The following is a 22,749-nucleotide window of genomic DNA, read 5'->3' as shown; positions in this document are numbered from 1 at the left end:
GTTTAAATGTAAAGGGTTTAAATGTAAAGGTTGTAGAGTCACTTAATGAGTTACATTTAATGAGCTACACTTGAGTCACATTTAATCTGCATACAGTCTGTACGAAGAGGTTTTGAATACATTTTTTTACTGTAAAAAGGTATTACTGTAGTTATAACTGTAAATGTAAAAAAATTAAAGAATGTAAAGTTACATAATGAGTTACATTTATATTTCATTTGCAATCTGTATGCATAGGTTTTGTACAAAGGGTTGGGATATAGTTATTGTACATATAAATACATTTAATTTACAATTTGTTTGGTTAAGTATCAAATACATTTATTACAGTGATTACTGTAGCTATTACTGTAAATGTAAAAATGTAAATGATGTAAAGCTACTCAATGAATTTTAAATAGTTATTACTGCTTCAAAATACATTTGTAATACATTTGTAATTTCATTACATTACATAATTATTTAAACAATTTAAGGGAATATACCATTATTAATAGAATTCTGTTTATTTAGATTTATTTTTAAAACATTGTTTTTTATGTTTTTGGTACAAATTACAAAAATGGAAAGGATGTAAATGATTATTTTTTGAGATTTTTTTGAGAATTAAGTCATGATAAAATATTTGCTATTCTTCTTGCAAACACATGTGGTATGGGATTGAAAGTTTACAATTTGCACTGAATGTCTGTGCCACAATTATATAAAAATTATATATATATAAATTATATACAAATCTTGGAGCATTTCTAGATTCATACTTTGCTAATTAGTAAAAATGGCATAAATGAACATACTGTATATATATAATTATATAATCATGGATATACAAATGGTTTCGCAGTACATTGGCAATATATCACCATAACTTATGTTATAAAACAAAATATATGTATTTATATAATCAAACAAAACTATATGCATGATGTGTATATATATAATAAATGATAAGTACATATATCTATACAATACATTTTGAAATATATGCCCAATTCTTTATAATATATGTGTTCTTATATGTTAGAGATTTGGATGGGGTGTGTGTTTGGTCTCTCTGTGGCGAAGACACACTAAAGTGTTTATCCCCCACGTCTCCATCACAAACCACTCCTACATCATCACACACACATTTAGTCACTCGTGTCACATTTGCGGCGTAGTGTCACTACGATTCCCATCATGCAGCGCAACCGTGGGAAAGAAAGTGTGAAGTATTTATAGGGAAAGTGTTTGTGCACACAGTGACTTACTGTATCTCGCCTTCATTCAAGGCTACATTGGGAGACTGGGGAATAATTGACTGTAAATAAGTGCTGATAGCTGGCAGTACTGCTGTGGGTTCCTCCTCAGTGTTGTTAGTTTATCTCCTCAGAACTTTTAGTTTTTAAGCTTACTGAGAAAACTGGTCTGGTAGTCTAGGCCACAATAGTGGGTACTGCTGCTAGTGGACTTGGTCATGGTTAGGAAGACTAGCCTAGCCCTAACCACTCCATTGGCTAGGCAGAAAGATACTAGGCCTTGTATTCAGTATTGTAGTCTAAGCTAAAGTAGTGTAGCACACTAGCTTATTGCTAGCCTATGAACAGGCACATATAAGCTTTTTCATTTATTGTCAGTTAGCGTAGTGCAAATCCTAGCGCTGTACACCTGGTCCAGTGAAAATCCAGTTGAACTTTAGTCTTGCTAATTCTTACTCAGTTATTTGTATAATTGTATTTGAATAAATAATATAATTATTTTTGCAATGTATAAAACCTGGCAAAAATATTTTGGTTAAATATATTTAAAAACTTTTGCATTTTGAAACATCTTTTTAAAATATATTTATTAAAAAGATATAATTGGCAATTGCCCAAATTAATGTATGCTAAATACATTAATTTGGGCAATTGCCAATTATATCCTTTTAATAAATATATTTTAAAATACACTTTTAGTTCTTGGTTTAAAAAACAGGATACCCTGTAGATCACATTATCAAACTGCATCTTTGCTAAATATCTATACCTATGAAATTTATGTTTTTATCTATGTATTTGCTAATATTTAACTTTATCTGTGTTTAATATTTCCCCATGAATGTATATACTTCTAAATATATTAGGTATATAGGCAATATACTGTAGTATACTCATATTAGTGTATAGCATGCATTTTGGAATACATTTCAGTATGTGGGCAACAATATTGTATCATAATGGTATAAATTTAGTTATTGTGATACACAGTAGGCTTCTCCAAGCATATCGTGGATATTGGCAGTGTTATATTTTATATCTTGGTATTATATTTTGACAATATCGCCCAGCCCTAAATAACATGCAATTTATTTCACATTTATAAAAATATGTCCATATATCATATATATATTCTGATATGGGTATATTTTCCTTTTGAGGTTAAGGTAAATTGGACATATAGATGACAAAAATACTTGATTAAGACACGTATGGGTTTCAACTAAAATTTTATCATATGGGCATGTTTTCAAGTGTGAAATGGGTGAAATTAGTTTTTTTCTGATCACATGACCTTTTTTTACCATTTCATGTGTTCAGCTGTGATTTTTTTGGGGGGTGGTTGAAGGGAAAATAGTAAAACAGTGTGGTTAACCCCTTAAACAGCCTATGGACCACCGGTGGGCCTAATAAACTAATCTATTATTCAAAACTAGCAGTTACTGAGTAATACACCTTAGTGTGTAATAAGCCTTTAAGGGGTTAAAGTACCTCGCTGCTGTTTAGTATGAATGTAGTAATTCAGTACTGTAAACACTAATCATGCCACACTTTCCCGATTGAGTAAATGCACCGTGTTGACTGGACTCATTTGCATAATGTTTAGCTCTGCTCCACATTTTTGACGCATGTCTCATCGCATGCACTGTGACGAATCCCATAGAAAACGAAGGGGATCCTTAGCAATGTGTTGCCACAAGACCAGCGTAAACAGAGCATAGCTTATAAGCAGTGGATTTAGATCAATTTAGTGAAGTTTGATTTGCTGTGAAGCTGAAATGAGTTTCAGGTCTTTTGCTCAAGTCTATTTTATGGACCGGTTTGGAGATGCAAGAACCGATCGCCGTCGATGACCTGAGCAAACATATTTCAGCGCTCCGGTTATTTCGTTTACATTAGCATAAGCCAAGGTAAACAAAGGATTTAGAACTGAAGGTTTAAGAAAGCAGGGCTCTTCTGACCTTCGTCTAAGCTTAATTATCTTTATAAATAAAAGCAAACAGTATTATACGTTATACATGCCCGTATGCAATCAAACCTTACTTTAAAAGGCAAAGTACAGAGTTGAGCTTTAGTGGTACTGTCTTACAGAACTGGCATATCAGAATGCCTTTGTGTTGAATGAAGACTTTGTGGGTATCTGTTGAGGAGAAAGAGATGTGGAGTGTGTGTTTTGGGTACATACTGTTTGCAATGTGTGTGTGTGTGTGTGTGTGTGTATGTGTGTGTATGTGGGTGGGAAGTAGCTTTCTGTAGGCAGATGTTGAGTGGTAATCTGAGGTGTTTGTGACTTTCAGGGACCTTGGTGTGGGAATAGGCAGTAATATCCAGCTGGCCGCCGATAACGACAGAGTCTTTGATGACCTCTGGAGGAAGGACAACATGCCTACGGTGCTCAACAACCCGTACTCGGAGAGCGACAAGGTAAAAAAAAAATATATGCCGTAGTCTTGGAAACATATGTGCCTTACTTTTGTCAGCTAGCAAAAACACATTGTTCAGGTCAGACCAAGTCACATGACTGATTCACCAGTGTGAATTTTAATGTATTGCAATCACTATACACTATACAGTATTCAGCTACTTTACACTTCACACACACACAGCTTGTCTAGTCCCTGTAGAGATGTTCTGCCAATAGAACAGGACTATTTGGAGCTGATAAACATGAACCTATTGGCGCCATGCGGCCTAATGCCAGGTATTGGGTAGAGAGGTATAAAGGCCCCAGCATTGAGCTCTGGAGTGTACCCTGGAATGATGATGGTGCTCCATCCAGTAGTTGTGGGATGAGTTGGGGAGTTGGGTGATGAGGTAAGTTGGTGGTGATCATCCATCCAACATCCTGACCTCACTAATGCTAATGCTCTCGTTACTGAATGCAATCAAACCCTCACAGCAATGCTCCTCCAAAATCTAGTCGAAAGCCTTCTTCCCTGGACAGCAGAGACACAGTTACTCCAACAAAACTCTTTTAATACCTTTATTTTCAGGAGAAACAATGAATGAGCAGGTGTCCCAATACTTTTTTTATACTTCCAAGTGTATGAACAACCATCCAGCTGTATCCAAACAGCAGGTACCCATTGGGCTTCCACTCTTACACCCTCCGCAAGCCATGTTGCGATGCTCACTGCTATCTTACACCCCGCCAACAGTTTTGTTTAAATAGCAACACTGCTTGAGAGTATATCTACATTGATCCAAGCGTGGTGGTCTCGAAATGAGGGGTGTTCAGGTCAGTTTCTGGCGTGTGGCCATACAATCTTGGCATTGGGAAACACAGGAGGAGCTCCACTGACTGAAAAGAGACAGATGTCAACAGTCAGACGTTCGCTGCTATCTCTGCAGTGAATTGTCAACACAGGTGCGTGCAGCCTGACGCTCGTACACCCCCCCCCACACACACGCTTTACACCACTGAAATAGCAATCCGCCAAAGTCAGACCACACCTGGCTCTTAGAGGAACGTCGAGAGACACTCTGATTGGTTTATTACTGCACGTTACGCCCAAATCAAACACACCCATGATTAATAATGACACTCAATACATGTCTGTTACGTGTTTTGAGCCGCGCAAGGCCACAGTACTTTTCCCATCATTATGATAGCAAAGACACACTGACACGCCCCAAATTAAGCTGCACGGTGCTGCACGGTTGACGGCTCACCTAAAGATTGCTAATTAGGACCCTCAGTCTCAAAAGTGTACACTTTAGATTGGGATCCTATAAATTCCTTCTCCGCCTTGTTCATATGTCTAATACAAAGTCTTCGCAGCCCTCCACCACCCCATCACCTCGTTTAACCTTGCCATCTATCGTTCCTGGCCCCACTTACCAGAGGATGGATTGGCTTCCTACCACAAAGCAGAAGCCACCTGAACTCCAGCCCAGCTCCAAGTTCTCCTCGCTCCTACACAATCTTCTCCTGGATCACCATAAAATAAAGGCTGGTCCAACTAGCAAAAGAGGGACTTGGCTGATTGACTGTGGGCAGGATAAGCGATAAATCATGTTAATTTGATGATTTGCAGAGCGATTATTTTAAGCCCTGCAGGTTGGAGACTAAAAAAAGGTCAGAAGGGTTACAGTCACTGACCTCTGCAGCTTTTCTTTAAAATATTTCAGGCCACCCCACAATCTGACTTCACTGAATATTGAGTGAGCAGCTCCTCTCACCTGACGCTCAGCTGGTTGAGGGAGAAGACAGAGGGACAGTGATCACCCTTCAGCCCAACACATGGCACTGCCACTCAGCCACTCGTGACGTGTTAGCCCCCTGAAAGGAACCGGATGGAGGGAGCCGATCCAAGACATGGATAAATGAATGAGAGCAGCTGTGTGGCTGCATAGGGGAACAGAGAGGGAGTCATTCTCCCTCGGTGTCTCTCCCTCACTCTCCCTGGAATAATGCAGAGCCTCTGGGTTATTAACCCCTTTGTGAGCTTGACAGCTGAGGAGTGTGGAGGTCAGTGAGTTGGATCATTTAGAGAGAGAGAGAGAGAGAGGGAGAGGGGAAAAGAGAGAGGGAGATGTCCATATTGTGTGATTGAACCCCAGTTGCGTAACGAAACAGTACATGGTGTTTTTATGTGTATATTAGCTTTACCATGTTCATACTTCACTACGGGAAGTCTGGTATTTACAGTTCACAGCCAGACCCCATTTTTTTTTAGACTTGCTAGTATTTATACTCAGATTTGTCTTGGACAGTATTTGTACTTCCCTGGACAGTAGAGACACAGTTACTCGAACAAAATTCTATACCCTGGATTTCAGGAGAAACAATAAATAAGCAGTTGTCCCAATACTTTTGTCCGTAAAGTGTATGAACAACCATCCAGCTATATCCAAACACGTGACTACTTTCCAAGCAGGTACCCAACCCATTAGGCTCCACTTTTAGACATGCGTGTGTGTGTGTGTGTGTGAGTGCATGTGTGTTGAGATTAAGTGTGGATTTGTGTTTATTCACCACAAACTTTGTCTGTTTTGAGAAAAATGTCTGCATCTGTCTCATCCTGGCCTTTAAACCCTAGTTGATCACAATAAATGACTCAGGGCCCTATCTTACACTCTGCACAAGCCACATTGCGATGCTCACTGCCCTATCTTCCACCCCGCCAAAAGTCTGTTTTCACACCTTTCGCAGGCGTTGTTTCAATAGCAACGCTGTGTGTGAATATATCTACGCTGATGGGCGCGGTGGTCTTGTGATGGTGCACCACTGACTGGCTGACTGGTGCACCACTGACTGAAAACAACTTGATAGTAATCTTGATAGTATTTGTACTCAGACTTGATTTGGACTATATATTATTTTTTACTCTGGCTTGTCCATGATTAATATATTATGATTATGATCAGAGCAGTTCAACAGTTTAGATGGTTTGGGAACTTTTATCAATAATTTATAAATAGTTCTGATCAGAGGAGGACGGGTTGGGTCCCCCTTGTGAGTCTTGGTTCCTCCCAAGGTTTCTTCCTCCAGCTATGAGGGAGTTTTTCCTCGCCACTTTTGCCGTTGGCTGCTCACTGGGGGTCTTTGATCCTTCATGTCTTCTTACGTTATTTATTTTTTGTCTCTGTCTTTTACTAATTACTGATTATGTAAAGCTGCTTTGTGGCGACAACAGTTGTAAAAAGCTCTACAAATAAATTTGACTTGACTTGGATTTAATAGTGTTTGTCCCGGTCTTGTCTTGGATTCTATAGTGTTTATACTAAGACCTGTCTTGGACTAGATAGTTAGTTTGATTTATACTCTGGCTTGTCCTGTATTTGATAGTGTTGTCCTGGACTTGTCTTGGACTGGAAAGCATTTGTGCTCAGACTTGTCTTGGACGCTATAGTTTTTGTAATCAGACTTGTCTTGGGCTCTGTAGTGTTTTTGCTCAGACTTGTCTTGGACTCTATAGTTTTTGTAATCAGACTTGTCTTGGACTCTATAATATTTGTGCTCAGACTTGACCCGGACTGGATAGTATATTGGCTCAGACTTGTCTTGGACGCTATAATTTTTGTAATCAGACTTGTCTTGGATGCTATAGTTTTTGTAATCAGACTTGTCTTGGGCTCTGTAGTGTTTTTGCTCAGACTTGTCTTGGACTCTATAGTTTTTGTAATCAGACTTGTCTTGGACTCTATAGTTTTTGTAATCAGACTTGTTTTGGACTCTATAGTTTTTGCAATCAGACTTGTCTTGGGCTCTATAGTTTTTGCAATCAGACTTGTCTTGGACTCTATAGTTTTTGCAATCAGACTTGTCTTGGGCTCCATAGCGTTTGTACCCAGACTTGTCTTGGACTTTATAATATTTGTACTCAGACTTGTCTTGAACTGGATAGTATTTATACTCTGGCTTGTCTTGGACTGGAAAGTATTTGTAATCAGACTTGTCTTGGACTCTATAGTGTTTATACTAAGACCTGTCTTGGACGAGATAGTATTTATACTCTGGCTTGTCTTGGATTTGATAGTATTTGTCCTGGACTTGTCTTGGACTGGAAAGTATTTGTACTCAGACATCTCTTGGGCTCTATAGTGTTTATACTAAAACTTGTCTTGTACAACAAGTACAAGAGTACTTTCATTGCTCGTTCTTTATGACATTTTGACACAATGTTCGACTCAACTTGTTCTAAAAAGTAAGGGCTAGAAGTTATGTCGACAGGCTCTACGACACAGTGTTTTCGAGTGGCAGCGACTTTATCGTTAATAAGACCCCAGTCTTACGCACTAGCCTAGATACTTCTTTTTACAAAATGTAAAACACATCTGGCAATTTCATTTGATGTAAATTGTATTGAAATGAGGATACGACAGTGATGTTTCGGCTGCACTGATCTACATCACAGTGAAAATGAGCTAGATCTCTCACTGCGGTGGTCAGAAAATGACAGACTGTCATAGCTGTCATATGGCATTAAAATGCTCATCACAAAGATATTTGGTGCGTGAGTTACCTGAAGTGCTGCACCACGTCTCTCTCGAAGACAGCGGAGATCCATGCTGACACTCAGTAAAGGAAAAATCACAGACGGCTGGACCATCATCAAGAGTGCTTTCCACACTAGAAACCTATACATACTTCTGTGTTTCTATCGATCTCTCATCAGGATGTCCTCGATTTAGTTTATGTGCTTTCAACACTGAGAAAAGGTGGTTAATTACTACAGAATACAAGTTATACTTTCCATTTTCAGCAGGCTGGGGTTCTGCTTCCCATCGTACAGAGAAGAACATAAGAACCCACCGCACACTTCATCCTATTTACAGAGATGCGAATGAAATGGAGAACACTGACGCATAAGTATGATAGACCTACGTCAAACATTAGGCCAGACATCAGGTAATTTAACAGCACTGTGTGGCGGTGTGAGATATTTCTCATATTTAGAGAGTTTCCTGTGCTGTAAGCTTGAATCCTGCATAATTTAATGGCTAATAAGGCACGCTCATGCAGTGGAGGTGGTAGGAAGCACTCTGACCGAAGAGCCACCAACCACTACTGCTGATGCACCTGCCTTTGATGCACCGCATGCAAGAACATAATTATGCTGCCGACACATCTACTGCAATGCCAGATTAGCATGCATAGCATCACAGATTTTACTCAGGACTGGTCGCAATTTGTTGTTCTCTTCTACAAACAAGTTTCAAGTTTTAAGTTTCAGGTTTATTTGTCATTTGCACAACATGTCAGGACATTTATGCATTGAAATGCTTGTGGTGAGGCTTGGGTTGATGCTCTACAGGAGGACAAAACTATATACATACTAAACATATTAAAATAAAGTTATAAAATTATATTAAATAAATACAAAATACACAAAATATACACAAAATACAGAATATACAAAGACAGGAGGGATCTGTAGAAATTCTCTGATATGTACATTTATGAGACAGGTATAGTCTGAGAGAGAGTGGAGCTAAATATAAATATTTATGTTTATGTCTATTCCTGTTGTATAAAGTGACTTAGTGATGTTGTCCATAGCAGTGATATATAGAGTATTAATAATAAAGTGACCGAGTGCAGTGGTGTTGGTAAAGGTTCACATCTTGTTCAGGAACCTGATGGCTTGTGGGTAGAAACTGTTCATTAGCTGGTTTGTTCTGGCCTAAGGATAGACATGTTTGAAGCAATGATCTGTAGTAGCTGTATCTTAAAATAGCAGCTGAAAAATCATGTTGATGCTCCACTGACTGAGAGGGAGATTGGCATCTCTGTCATTGCCACTCCAGGCTGGACCTCTGCTACTGCTCTATGGAGCTTTGGTGGAGCCGGACGTGACCTCTTGCTAGAGCTGCATGACACTGCTTAACCCGAATCTTTACCTTCAGATGCCGCTTCTGTATCTCTCGGCTTGTCAACAAATGCATGTGTACAGCTGTTTATGAGGGAGCATTCAATATGAATTTATTTTACATTGACATAAAAGTAAATTGCCCCCCCCAACTGTAGGGGTCACCCTGTGGCCAAAAATACACTATTTGGACAAAAGTATTGGGACACTCGCTCATTCGTTGTTTCTTTAAAAAAATTAGGAGTATTAAAAAATAGTTTATCTGGCTTTTGTTGGAGGAATGTCTCCTCTGTCCAGGGAAAAAGGCTTTCTGCTAGATTTATGAGCATTGCTGTGAGGATTTGATTGCATTCAGTGGCGAGAGTGTTAGTGAGGTCAGGTTATTGGGTGATCACCACCCCACCTCATCACAAACTCCCAAACTCATCCCAAAAGTACTGGATGGAGCACCATTATTATTTTTGAGGACACCGTTCCACTGCTCCACAGCTCAATGCTGGGGGGCTTTATACCCTTCTAGTCCACGCCTGGCATTAGGCAGGCATGGTGCCAATAGTCAGTACATATCTTTCGCGACTAGACAAGCTGTGTGTGTTTGTGCATTTGGATATCTGTGTCAGCAACGGGTGCAACCTAAAGTAGCTGGATGCCTTCATTAGAAAAGGTATCCTGTCCACAAATATTTGGACAATATTTGTATACTTTGGACAATATTTGTATATTAAATACAACATTTGTATATAATATTTGTATACTTATACCCATATGCAGCAATGCTATTCAAGGAATGTCCGTGGTAGTTTAGCTCGCTGTAGGCATGTGAACAACAGGCTCTTAAAATTTCGTAAATTTCTTCGTGAACTCACCACAGAAATGGGATCCATAATTATAAGAACTGAGCTGGAGTTTTCTGTTTTGCTAATTACCCAACCCAGTCATCAGTACTTTTCCCCTATTATATATAATTATCCTGACACTGGGAGGGTGAGGACTGACACATGCCTCCTCCAACACATACACAACCAGCCCCCGCCTCTTTTCGATCTGCTGCCGATGTAATGTTACTGGGCATGAGCTAGTAGACGCCCATGCCAATTGTGCTCCCTCAGCTTCTGGCTGCTGATGGCAGACAGCATGAGCTGTGAACAATTCTGTACATCTTGAATACATCATGAATAGATATGCAAATGAGAACCAGTGCATAGAAATGTGTATCCGCTTGACATTTCAGTAAGTTCTGTATTCACATCTACTATTCGTTGTCCTTTTATTCCATGGCAGTGTATAGATGCCTTAAGACCACTTGTCCGATACTGGATACAGAATCTAAACAATCCAAAAAGAAATCATCTACCATTCAGTGGGAGGATAAGGGATACAAGTGCCAGTCATGTCCCTGAAAAATGCTGCAATTACACACTCAAGATGCCCGTACAGTAGGCCTATCCTGTACAATGCTTTCTCCAGCCATCAGGGATGTGTAATGGCCATCGGATTGATTTCCTTTTGATCCAAAAAATGGAGGAAGTCCAGTTCTTCATAGCTCTGCAACCAAGGGCAATTTGCAGCCACTGTCTGAATGGCAAGTCAATATGGGCATTGCGCACTTGTTTAGAGAATCGGAAATCAGAGCTCAATTATGTGTCTGCTTAATAGTCTTAATTGCCTTAGCTTGAGAGAATGTCATTTCCTTCCTTTACCGTTGTGACAGGAGACAGAATAATGACTCAAGATTGTAGGAGGACAATTTAGCCTTACAGAGAAAACGCTCACTGTTTTTTCGGCTATGCCTGCTGACCTCAGTGCATGTGTTTGGATTGCTGAGTAGAGTAGAGCCGAAACCTGTTCAGAAGAGCCACCAGTAGAAGAGAGATGGTCACTCTTGGTATTGGCTATTTCACTTTTTCCTCATCTTTGTCTTCATGACTAACACTTTTTGGTTCTGTAAATAATAAAAAGCGATAAGGAGGATCTTCAAAATCTTGAACCTCAGTATTCTTCAGTTTTTGGCCCGTTTTACACCACTTGACAATGATGACTGCTCTTTAAACTGTGTGAACATTTAGTAATGACATGGACCAATAAAGATGGTCCAAAAAGTTAAGATCGTTCTTCTTTTGCTATGCAGTTTCTGAGATATGAGGTATTCTTAGAACTTCATGATAACAGCTGAGGGATGCAATATCCATTTTATTTTTCTTTAAGATTTTTACCCAATTTTCCTCCCCAATTTTAGATAGCCAACCCACTCGTTAGCACTCGCAACCAGCTACCGCCTCTTTTTGAACTGCTGCCGATGCAACATCATACCAATTACCAATTGCTCAGAGGAAAGTACCGGGTACCCAGCTCTGATGCATCGGCTAGCATACGCCCTTGTCGGCCAACATCCCACCCGAAGAGAGCAAGCCAATTGTGCCCTCTCAGGCTCCGGCTGCTGATGTCAAACCAGCGATCCTTGGGTCCTGCTGGACCACTCTTGACTCCAATGTTGTTTGTTCTGTCCACAGCCACCTTCACAAGGCAGTGCTTCACCTACCAAGACCATGCAAAATGGAAGTCCAACCAAATGCCCCAGATTCATGAAGATAAAGAACTGGGAGAGTGGGGTGGTCTACAACGATACCCTACACCACAACTCCAGCAAGGTAGGATGGCTCTGACAAATATCACTGTTCCACTGAATCCAGATGCAACATCTAGAATCTCCTCCAAGCATTTTATTTTAGCTGTCTTCTGCAAACCCTTAATGATAATGATCATTGTTGTTGAGATCCAACCAGATGTTGAATTCCAGGTTAAACATCAGTGGAGTCTCTTCAGACTGTAGGTAACATACATCGGTCAGCCATACACAAACACTGATAATCTTCATCTACAGTGACACCTCATAAGGGGTGAATATATTAAGCAGCAAGTAAAGTCTATTCCTAAAGGTGATGGCCAGGCGTTAGAATCCAAGCCAAACTGTGATGGCTAGATGAATAGGTCAGAACATTATTGAGTACCCCCCCCAGGCATGGACTCCACAAGACCTCTGAAGGTGTCCTGTGGTATCTGGCGCTAAGATGTTAGCAGCAAATACTTTAAGTCCTGTAAGTTGTGAGGTGGGGCCTCCATGGAAACTCAATGAGCCTTGGGTGTACATGACCCTATCCCTGGTTGACCAGCTGTCCTTTCTTGGAGCACTTTTGATAGGTACTGACCACTGCACATCAGGAGCACCCAACAAGACCTACCTGATGTTTTGGAGATGTTCTGACCCAGCTGTCTAGCCATCACAGTTTGGTTCTCAACAGAGTTTCTCAGATCCTTGGGCTTAACCATTTTTCTGCTTTCCAGGAACTGACCGTTCACTTGCTGCCTATTATTATATCCACTCCTTGACAGAAGATAATCAATGGGTTTCGCATCACCGATCAGTGGTTCCAATGTTATGGCTGAACAGTGTAGTTGGCCCAGAATTTTCATACCGATGTATGCCAAAAAATGCATAGGTGGATAGGACTCTTAGGCCTTGTCAGGACCCCCCATTGTAAAGACTATTTTGCCTATTATTTCCAATGACTACAGTACTGTAAATATTGCCCTGCCAAGGACTAGCCATTATCCTGGTTGCTGCCTAGCTGTCTCTTCCCTTTCCTTGTGAAACCGAGGTTTAAATTTAGGTGTAGTCTTTCCTGCAGACACTGAGGACACTCTACCAAACATCTCCAAAATTTGAATCATCCCCCAGTTTCCTCTAACCAAGTGGAAAAGAGGGGCACGAGGTTCTGCACGATTTCACGAGTGCCTGCCGTCGCATGCTAATCACGCTTAATTACAGATCGTATGATTTATAATATATCATGCACACAGAGGACTTTTTTGGGTTACATCCACAGCTTCTGCAAAAGGAGGCAGCTGCAGGGCGGAACTCGTAGTGCCTCGTAGCTAACGGATGTGCAGAAGCAAATGAAAGTGATTTGTATTATTTTTAACACGCTGCCGCTAAGCCCCATCCATCTTATGTCTCAATCAGGCAGCCAGTCAGTTAGCCAGTGGTCCAGATTCTACCTAGTGGGGGTCCTAGTCCAGGGTAGAGTCTGACTCTTTGCTCTGAATATAGACTTGTCTTTGGTGTGAAATCTCGGCCACGCTGCGCTGTGCTTCCGCCCTGGGCTGTCTCGTGCGGCCTGTTCAGGGTTGCGTGGGGGTCCCAGGCCAGTTGGCTGAGGCCCTGAACGCTTCACCAGTTTACACGGTGCTCGGTCAGTGCCCGTTTTAGCAGTGCCGTCCGGCCTGTAGTTAAATTTCTGCTCCGGCTCAGCCGTTTCGCCCCTCATCTAGTGACCGCATTAGCGGCTACCCAAAGTGACAGTGCGCTTCAACTCTAATCTTATTACACTGACCATATGAGCTTGCTCAAGGCGATGACAGAGTTGCATGTCTCTCTCTCTCTCTCTCTTTCTCTCTTCCCCGCACTGCTTCTTATTTCAGCTCTGACCAAGTCTGCCTCGCTTTGACGAGCCTCGACAAGCCTTGGTGAAAGAGAGACATCATTTTTATTAGTGTCGCAATGTTAGGATCGGCTCAACAAACACATTTGCAGATGTTAAATGCTTAAGCTCACTGTGCATTTAGGTCACGTCCTTATTTGAGGGGCATCTGAAGTAAAGAATGAGACGAGAAGAGGCTAAGCAAGGTGAACTGCACTCCGTGGTGAAGTGGGGTCATTAGTGTGAAAAGCAGTCATCTGATTATCTCTTCTGCTGTAACACATGTAGCTCAGTGTCTCTGGAGGTGTGAACCACAGCCTATGAGATTTGCCTCATTGTCTATTTATTGTAGGTGCCAATTTGCACGGAGAGTGTGTGTATAGGCTCGGTGATGACGCCAAGCCAGAATCGCAAACCAGACGAGGTTCGAACCAAAGAGGAGCTGCTACCACTGGCCACAGACTTCATCAACCAGTACTACACATCAATCAAAAGGCAGGCTTGTGCATCTCGTTCTGAATTCATGTACCCGTTATAATGAATCCTGAATAATATATATATAATTTATATTATATATATAATTTATATTATATAATTATTTAAATATTATATATATATAATACTGTGTGTATATATATATATATATATATATATATATATATATATATATATTCTGAACCATTTGCCTGTGCTTTAGCATGCTACAGGCTAAAGGAAGCATAGTAAGAAGACTCGTCTTTAACAACCAAGATCCTTTCAAATTCAACAAAAACATCATCGTTTCATCGTTTGTTCATTTTCTTCGAGATGACGAATATTTCACTGCTGTCCAATGAAAAACATGTATCTCCATCTTTGTCCGTTTTAGTGTTCTCCATGGTTGGAACCCTGTAGCTGCTCTGTACACTGTGTGAATAATTCTGGATGAATGGACGAATGAATTCTGGATGAATGCTCTACCATTCTTCTAGTTCTTGTAAAGTCGCTATTTTGGAGATACATGTTTTTCATTGGACAGTGACAATTTATTCAGTAATGTTGACTATATTTTTAGTTTAAAACACTAAAGGCTTAAGTGAGCCTAGGATAATGTATCCCTGCAAAAAAACTAAAATTCCTCAACCTGAACACTTACTGTAACATTGTTTGTGTCTGCGTCTAGCCTTGTTAGCACTAGCACTAGCTAAAGGTTTAAGGTTTAGGGTTTAGGTCTATTTAAGTCTATTTGTTCACAGTTAGTTCTGTAAAATGAAAATTCCCTCTTAACAATGGTTTTACTAGTTGTAATATTGGCTGTGTCCCAATTGCATACTACACCCTAATAAAGGTGCATGCATCTGTCACTGTACTATCTATGTATAGTGAAATGTGTCTGCATTTGACTCATCTGTGGTAGTGAACACACACACACACACACACACTAGTGAACTAGAGGCAGTGAGCACATACACACACACAGAGCGGTGGCCAACTCCAGCACCCAGGGAGCAGAGAGGGTGTAGGGCCTTGTTCAAAGGCCCAACAGTGGCAGCTTGCTGAGCCCGGGTATCGAACCCACAACCCTGTCATCAATAGCCCAGAGCTCTAACCGGGTTTGTGTGGGTTTGGCAGGTTAGTGCACAAAATATAAACATACTAAGCTGCACTTGAATCGTTACCCACCTTTTATTTTTTCATTTTTCCAGATGTGAGTAGCTCCTCCCTTTTGGTTTACATTGCCTTGTGGGATTATAGTGTCCCTCATAACCACACTTAAACTTGTATCAATGCTACATACTCAGACACTAGTTATTATGACTAATTAGTATGCAATTGGGACATATTAGCTTTAGCTTGCTAAAGGCTAAAGGAAACTTTTCACCTGACCTGTGTTCAGTAATATTGAGGCCTTTGACAATGCTGCTTCCTGTATATGAACTGAGAGCAGGTGTGGATCCAAGGCGCATGTGGATAGGCTGGAAGAGGTGAAGAAAGAGATTGAGACGTCTGGAACGTACCAGCTTAAAGACACAGAGCTGATATACGGTGCCAAACACGCATGGAGGAATGCCGCCCGCTGTGTGGGGAGAATCCAGTGGTCCAAACTGCAGGTACCTCACTACACAGCAGCCTCCCTAATGCCCTGCTTCATCCAATAAACTACACAGCAGAAATATCCATCTCATATCCATTCATCCTTATAGAAATTAGAAGAGAAAACAACTCTCATCACAAACCCTCAAAACACCATAGCAACCAGCTGGGATACCATAGCAACCACCTAGCAAAAACACCACAGCACAACGCCATAGTAGCCGCTTTAACACTGGCAATCACTTTGTAGCACTTAGGAATGTCTTGGCAACCACTTGAGATACCATAATAACCTCCTAGCAACCATCTAGCAGCACCATAGTAACCGCTTGGGATACCATAGCAACCAGCTAGCAACTGCTTGGAAGTCAGGATAATGTATTTAAATAAATGCACATTTCTAGGTAGGTTACAGTTGTTTGGGACATTTTACAGTGTAAATGAACAATTGGGTCCATAAGTATTTGGACAGTCACACAGTTTGCTGTCTGTTTTAAAAGTCTACATCTCGATTGCTTCATTTCAAATCCACAGAGGTAGTGCACAGTTGCAAAATGACAAAATGGTGCCTCTGTCCCAATACTTTGTCACAAAAACTTTGTATCTCTGGCAACTCTACAGGAGAAGGTAAAAACCTTCTTAACTTTCAGTGGAAGTCAATGTGAAATGATTTTACTGCAAGTCTCTTCACAATAAAATCATTTTACAAACTCTTACGAACTGTTTTTAATACCCGTGATTTCAGTAGAAACGGTAAATGAGCAGCTGTCCCAATACTTTTGGCCATACATTATATGTCTGCTTATGCTTTTATTTTACATGATTTTTATGTGGATGTTTTTTTAATCTCTCTTTATCCCTTAAAATTAAAAGGCATGATTTTGTTACGTTGCTTTTATAACTGATAAAATGTTGCTGTTATGCTCAAAACTTGTATCTCCATTCCAGGTCATTTTGAAACATTTCTGTTGGTCCAATCATCCTGAAATTTGGGCAAAATGTAAAGAACAACTGCCAGATTCAAATCATGTCAACATGTGAAAAGCAGCACAAATAAAGATACAAGGTTTTTGCTTGATGGTGATATATGATATGTGCCTACTCCAGACCCAGCTCTGCAGTGGCTGCGTCATGATTGTGCTAATCAGCGGGTTGCTTTGACTAGGTGTTTGATGCCCGAGACTGCACCACAGCACATGGAATGTTTAACTACATCTGCAACCACATTAAATACGCCACTAACAAGGGCAACCTCAGGTAGGTGGAGCAGAGGTTTTGATGTTTTCTATTTCTTATACACCTTCTCTCTCTCTTTCCACTCCCAATGTCTCCGCCTCAGTGTCCTTTACAACCCTCATCATCATCATCATCATCATCATCATCCTCATTACTCTTTATTTTCTACTTTTCCTCTCCTTCCCATTTCCACCCCCAGATCTGTATACCCTTCCTCCAGGCCTCCGCTCAGCAATGTCCCGCATGTCCATCCTCGTCCCTTTTCCAGTGTGTAGTATGTGTTATATGTGTGTGTGTGTCTTCTGTCTTGGTCACCTCGCTCCAGAGCTTCTGCGTACGCCACCTGCCACTGCAGAGCTGAACTCTCGCTACGAAGCTAATCATACATGACACTTACTCTCTGTTCTCTTTAATTAATGTCACTCTAAAGCACTGATCAGAGGCTAGAGGAGCGGGGAATTGGAGGGGAGAGGTGGTGGGGAGAGATAGAGAGATGCAGATATGAAAAGAGAGAGAGAGACACAGGGAAAGCCCTTTAATCCCACGTATCTCAGAAGTTTCCCACTTGCAAAGCTGAAGCCCCTGCTCTCCCCCGTTACATCACCGCAAACTGCCGGTGGTCTCCCACCTGCCACTAAGCTTGAGAGCAAGTCGAGGAACGCTCCTTCACTAACAAGGAAATGCGCCTCATGCTTTTTCAGGCAATCTGGTGGCCCACATTTCGTCCAGTTACTCACATACTGTAAAATCACTGGGACGTTTTTTGCAGATTAGTGTACATCTACAGCCCAAAGCCTAAAACTCAGCAGTCTGTGAGAGGACTGCAAACCTGAATGCAGTTCTTGTAGTCTTGACTCTGGTTCTGATTGCAAGGGATGGAATAGGGTTCATACATAGGTGAATACATCCTCTACAAGAAGCAAACTTTATTATAAACTTTTTAGTGTGTTTTAGAGCCCAATTCTAAATTGTACATATTGAAAAATAAATAAATTTTATTAAATCTAATGTTTTCTTCCAAATGTTACAATTATATGTGCACTTATTTACATTTAGAAAAATAAACATGGGTAATTATTTAAAAATTTTAATTAGTGGCACCTAGACTTGCATAAACTTGCACAAGATCATATATATATCTATCTATATACAGTGGGGAAAAAGTATTTAGTCAGTCACCAATTGTGCAAGTTCTCCCACTTAAAAAGATGAGAGAGGTCTGTAATTGACATCATAGGTAGACCTCAACTATGAGAGACTAAATGATCAGAAAATCACATTGTCTGATTTTTAAAGAATTTATTTGTAAATAATGGTGGAAAATAAGTATTTGGTCAATAACAAAAGTTCATCTCAATACTTTGTTATATATCCTTTGTTGGCAATGACAGAGGTCAAACGTTTTCTGTAAGTCTTCACAAGGTTGGCACACACCGTTGCTGGTATGTTGACCCATTCCTCCATGCAGATCTCCTCTAGAGCAGTGATGTTTTGGGGCTGTCGGCGGGCAACACGGACTTTCAACTCCCTCCAAAGGTTTTCTATGGGGTTGAGATCTGGAGACTGGCTAGGCCACTCCAGGACCTTGAAATGCTTCTCACGAAGCCACTCCTTTGTTGCCCTGGCAGTGTGCTTGGGATCATTGTCATGCTGAAAGACCCAGCCACGTTTCATCTTCAATGCCCTTGCTGATGGAAGGAGGTTTGCACTCAAATCTCACAATACATGGCCCCGTTCATTCTTTCATGTACACGGACCAGTCGTCTTAGTCCCTTTGCAGAGAAACAGCCCCAAAGCATGATGTTGCCACCCCCATGCTTCACAGTTGCTATGGTGTTCTTTGGATGCAACTCAGCATTCACTCTCCTCCAAACACAACGAGTTGTGTTTGTACCAAACAGTTCTACTTTGGTTTCATCTGACCATAAGACATTCTCCCAATACTCTTCCGGAACATCCAAATGCTCTCTAGCAAACTTCAGACGTGCCCAGATATGTACTGTGATCTGAGTCCCTGGCGGCGTAGTGTGTTAATGACGACAGCCTTTGTAACGTTGGTCCCAGCTTTCTGCAGGTCATTCACTAGGTCCCCCCATGTGGTTCTGGGATTTTTGCTCAACGTTCTTGTGATCATTTTGACCCCACGGGCTGAGATCTTGCGTGGAGCCCCTGATCGAGGGAGATTAGCAGTGGTCTTGTAGGTCTCCCATTTTCTGATTATTGCTCCCACAGTAGATTTCTTCACACCAAGCTGCTTGCCTATTGCAGAGTCAGTCTTCCCAGCCTGGTGCAGGTCTACAGTTTTGTTTCTGGTGTCCTTCGACAGCTCTTTGGTCTTCACCATAGTGGAGTTTGGAGTGTGACTGTTTGAGGTTGGGGGCAGGTGTCTTTTATACTGTTAACGAGTTCAAACAGGTGCCATTAATACAGGTAATGAGTGGAGGACAGAGAAGCCTCTTAAAGAAGAAGTTACAGGTCTGTGACAGACAGAAATCTTGCTTGTTTGAAGGTGACCAAATACTTATTTTCCACCATTATTTGCAAATAAATTCTTTAAAAATCAGACAAAGTGATTTTCAGATTTTTTTTCTCATTTAGTCTCTCATAGGTCTACCTATGATGTCAATTACAGCCTCTCTCATCTTTTTAAGTGGGAGAACATGCACAATTGGTGACTGACTAAATACTTTTTCCCCACTGTATACATATATAAAGCCTACTATCTATCTATCTATCTATCTATCTATCTATCTATCTCTCTCTCTCTCTCTCTCTCTATATATATATATATATATATAACTTTTGGGGTAGGAGAACAAATAAATGTATGGGATGACTAATAAACTGAGGAATCCAATGCAAGAGGACAATGACCCAAAGCACACAGCTAAAGCAACGCTGCAGTGGTTTAAGTTTAGACATTAATCAAATGGAGAATTTGTGATCAGACTCGAAGATCTGGAGCAGTTTTGCCCTGAGGAATTGGCAAAAATCACAGTGGCAAGATGTGGCAAAGCTCATAGAGACCTATTCAAAGTGACTTGCTATAAATGCAGCAAAAGGTGGCTCTACAAAGTACTGACTTTAGGGGGGTGAATAGTTATGCACACGGACGTTTTCTGTTATGTTGTCCTCTTTGATGAAATGATGCAAACCCTTAAATAATCCATTTTAATTCCAGGTTTGCTAACAAAACACGAAAAAAGCAAAAGCGGTCAATACTTTTGCAAGACACTGTGTGTTTGTGTGTGTCCTCTGACTCACCCTCAGCTTTTTCAATATATATATACACACACACACATTTATTTAAATATATTTGAAATGAGCCCAAAATGCATAATATTTGACAGAGAATATATTCAGAATATAAATAATTGAAATACTATTATAAAATAAAATAAATAAATATATATATATATATATATATATATATATATATATATATATATATATATATGTATTTATTTTTTTTATTTTATAAAAATATGCCAGGTGGCTCAATTTTTTAATACACACTATTTATAAACAATATATTTCTTGGAAAACCTACATTGTGTATGTATGTATGTGTTTGTATATATATACCTTGAATCAGAGAAGCAACTCTTTAGATTGACTGCCAGGATTATTGTATTAGCGATTGTGAATTAGCAGTTTGCTACTTCTAACTGTTGGCATAGGCAAGGTAAACAAGCACTAAATGGTAACTAAGTGCAGCAGGATGTAAACTTGACTGTAACACTGATGTGAGAAGTGCCACTCTGTAAAGAGTTCGCTAAGGTAAAGTTAATGGTAGCATTATTGGCATGTTCACAAGCAGTCTTTGTGAAGACGTTAAACACATGCATGGCTGTTCAGGTGTACGCGATATTCAGGGTGGTCTAGCGTCCTTTGTTGATGTGTTTGTCAATAAGATCAGCCTATTGGATCGTCAGACACCGGACACTGTGTAACTGCACCCTACATACACAATAAACTACGGTAAAATGAAGCTGTTTTAGACTTTTACTGTCAGTGAAAGGTATAATTTTAACACTCTGCCTTAAAATAAGGCCGTGCTACAGACTGCTGCATGGTTAAATGGTTGAGCGTGTCGGTGGGAGTGCCGTAGGAGGCATCAATCTGTCAGAATGGTCTTTGCATTAACACCCTGATCTTTAGCTCACTGGTCTTCTAATCTCTTCTGCAGGTCAGCTATCACCATTTTCCCCCAGAGGACAGATGGGAAACATGATTTCCGAGTGTGGAACAGCCAGCTGATCCGCTACGCGGGCTACAAGCAGCCCGATGGCTCTGTGCTGGGAGACCCTGCGTCCCTGGAGCTCACTGAGGTGAGACCTCCCATTACTCTGACTGGAGAAATGAAGTGACGGCGGCCCCCCTGTACTGGCTGCCTCGGCTGTGGTGTTGTTATATAGAATGGGTTCCAAAAAATTCCAAAAATAGGAGAGCTGTGAAGTCAAGAATGATTAAGGCACTAAAACTAAAACTTGGGCCGTGTGTCAGAAGAGACAGCATGTGTCCTGAAGCCCCTCGCTGCTGGGCTGATTATCTGGTGCGTCATTATTGATAATTACAGTGGGAGGAAATTGTGGCTTTTCAGAAAGACGTGGTTATTTGTGGAAATTTCTGAAATGTAGACTAAATATCCACCACCGGCCCTGCTGGAATTTTATGAAGTCGATCACTGGCAAACGTGGACCTGTTAAACTACAAAGGAGGCTTTTAAGTCAGCTTCTGTTCCCTAAAACTGATAAATATGTGTATGTGTGTGTGTGTGTGTGTGTGTGTGTGTGTGGTCTTCCCCCACTATAGATCTGTATACAGCAGGGATGGAAGGCCCCTAAGGGGCGCTTCGATGTCCTGCCCCTTTTGCTCCAGGCCAACGGCAATGACCCAGAGCTGTTTGAGATTCCAGATGACCTCGTGCTGGAAGTCAACATCACACACCCTAAGTAAGTGATGCCTGTTCACGTGTTCATGGGTGTATTATTTACATTTACATTTATGGCATTTAGCTGACGCTATTATCCAGAGCGACTTACAAGGTTACTGGTATTACAGAGATGGGTCAGTGGTCAGTGTAGTGTTAGGAGTCTTGCCCAAGAACTCTTATTGGTGTAGCGCAGCACCACAGTCACCCAGACTGGGAATTAAACCTCAGTCTCCCACATGGTGTGGTAGCTCACTGGCCGGTAGTGGTGTATGGTAGTAGTGCACCCTATGCCTGTTGGCCCCCAGATCACCAGGCCTCAGCCAGTTTGCACTGCTTTGCATGTAGTTAGTGTTTAGTAAATAAATGAAATTAAAATGAAAAATATTCGTATTATAGTTCAGTATCCAGTATCAGCTGAATAATTAATCATTTGACTAAATCATTTTTAGTCATATTTTTTAAATTAAGAACAA

The 22,749-nt window shown here is 40.8% G+C and overlaps 1 protein-coding gene across 1 annotated transcript in view; it reads left to right on the top strand.

The window, feature by feature from the left end:
• The window catches only part of nos1 (nitric oxide synthase 1 (neuronal)), an 88,182-nt gene that overhangs the window by 12,163 nt on the left and 53,270 nt on the right, over positions 1 to 22,749 (top strand). Inside the window, exons 3-9 of the mRNA XM_072664598.1 lie at positions 3,536 to 3,662; positions 12,064 to 12,201; positions 14,384 to 14,526; positions 15,959 to 16,121; positions 17,270 to 17,361; positions 21,530 to 21,671; positions 22,156 to 22,295. Coding sequence (XP_072520699.1) covers positions 3,536 to 3,662; positions 12,064 to 12,201; positions 14,384 to 14,526; positions 15,959 to 16,121; positions 17,270 to 17,361; positions 21,530 to 21,671; positions 22,156 to 22,295 — 945 coding nt within the window. The remainder of the gene's footprint in view (positions 1 to 3,535; positions 3,663 to 12,063; positions 12,202 to 14,383; positions 14,527 to 15,958; positions 16,122 to 17,269; positions 17,362 to 21,529; positions 21,672 to 22,155; positions 22,296 to 22,749) is intronic.

This window comes from Salminus brasiliensis, chromosome 20 (assembly GCF_030463535.1).
Source record: "Salminus brasiliensis chromosome 20, fSalBra1.hap2, whole genome shotgun sequence".
NCBI classification, from domain to species: Eukaryota; Metazoa; Chordata; class Actinopteri; order Characiformes; family Bryconidae; genus Salminus; species Salminus brasiliensis.
This window is presented reverse-complemented; position numbering and strand designations above follow the sequence as displayed.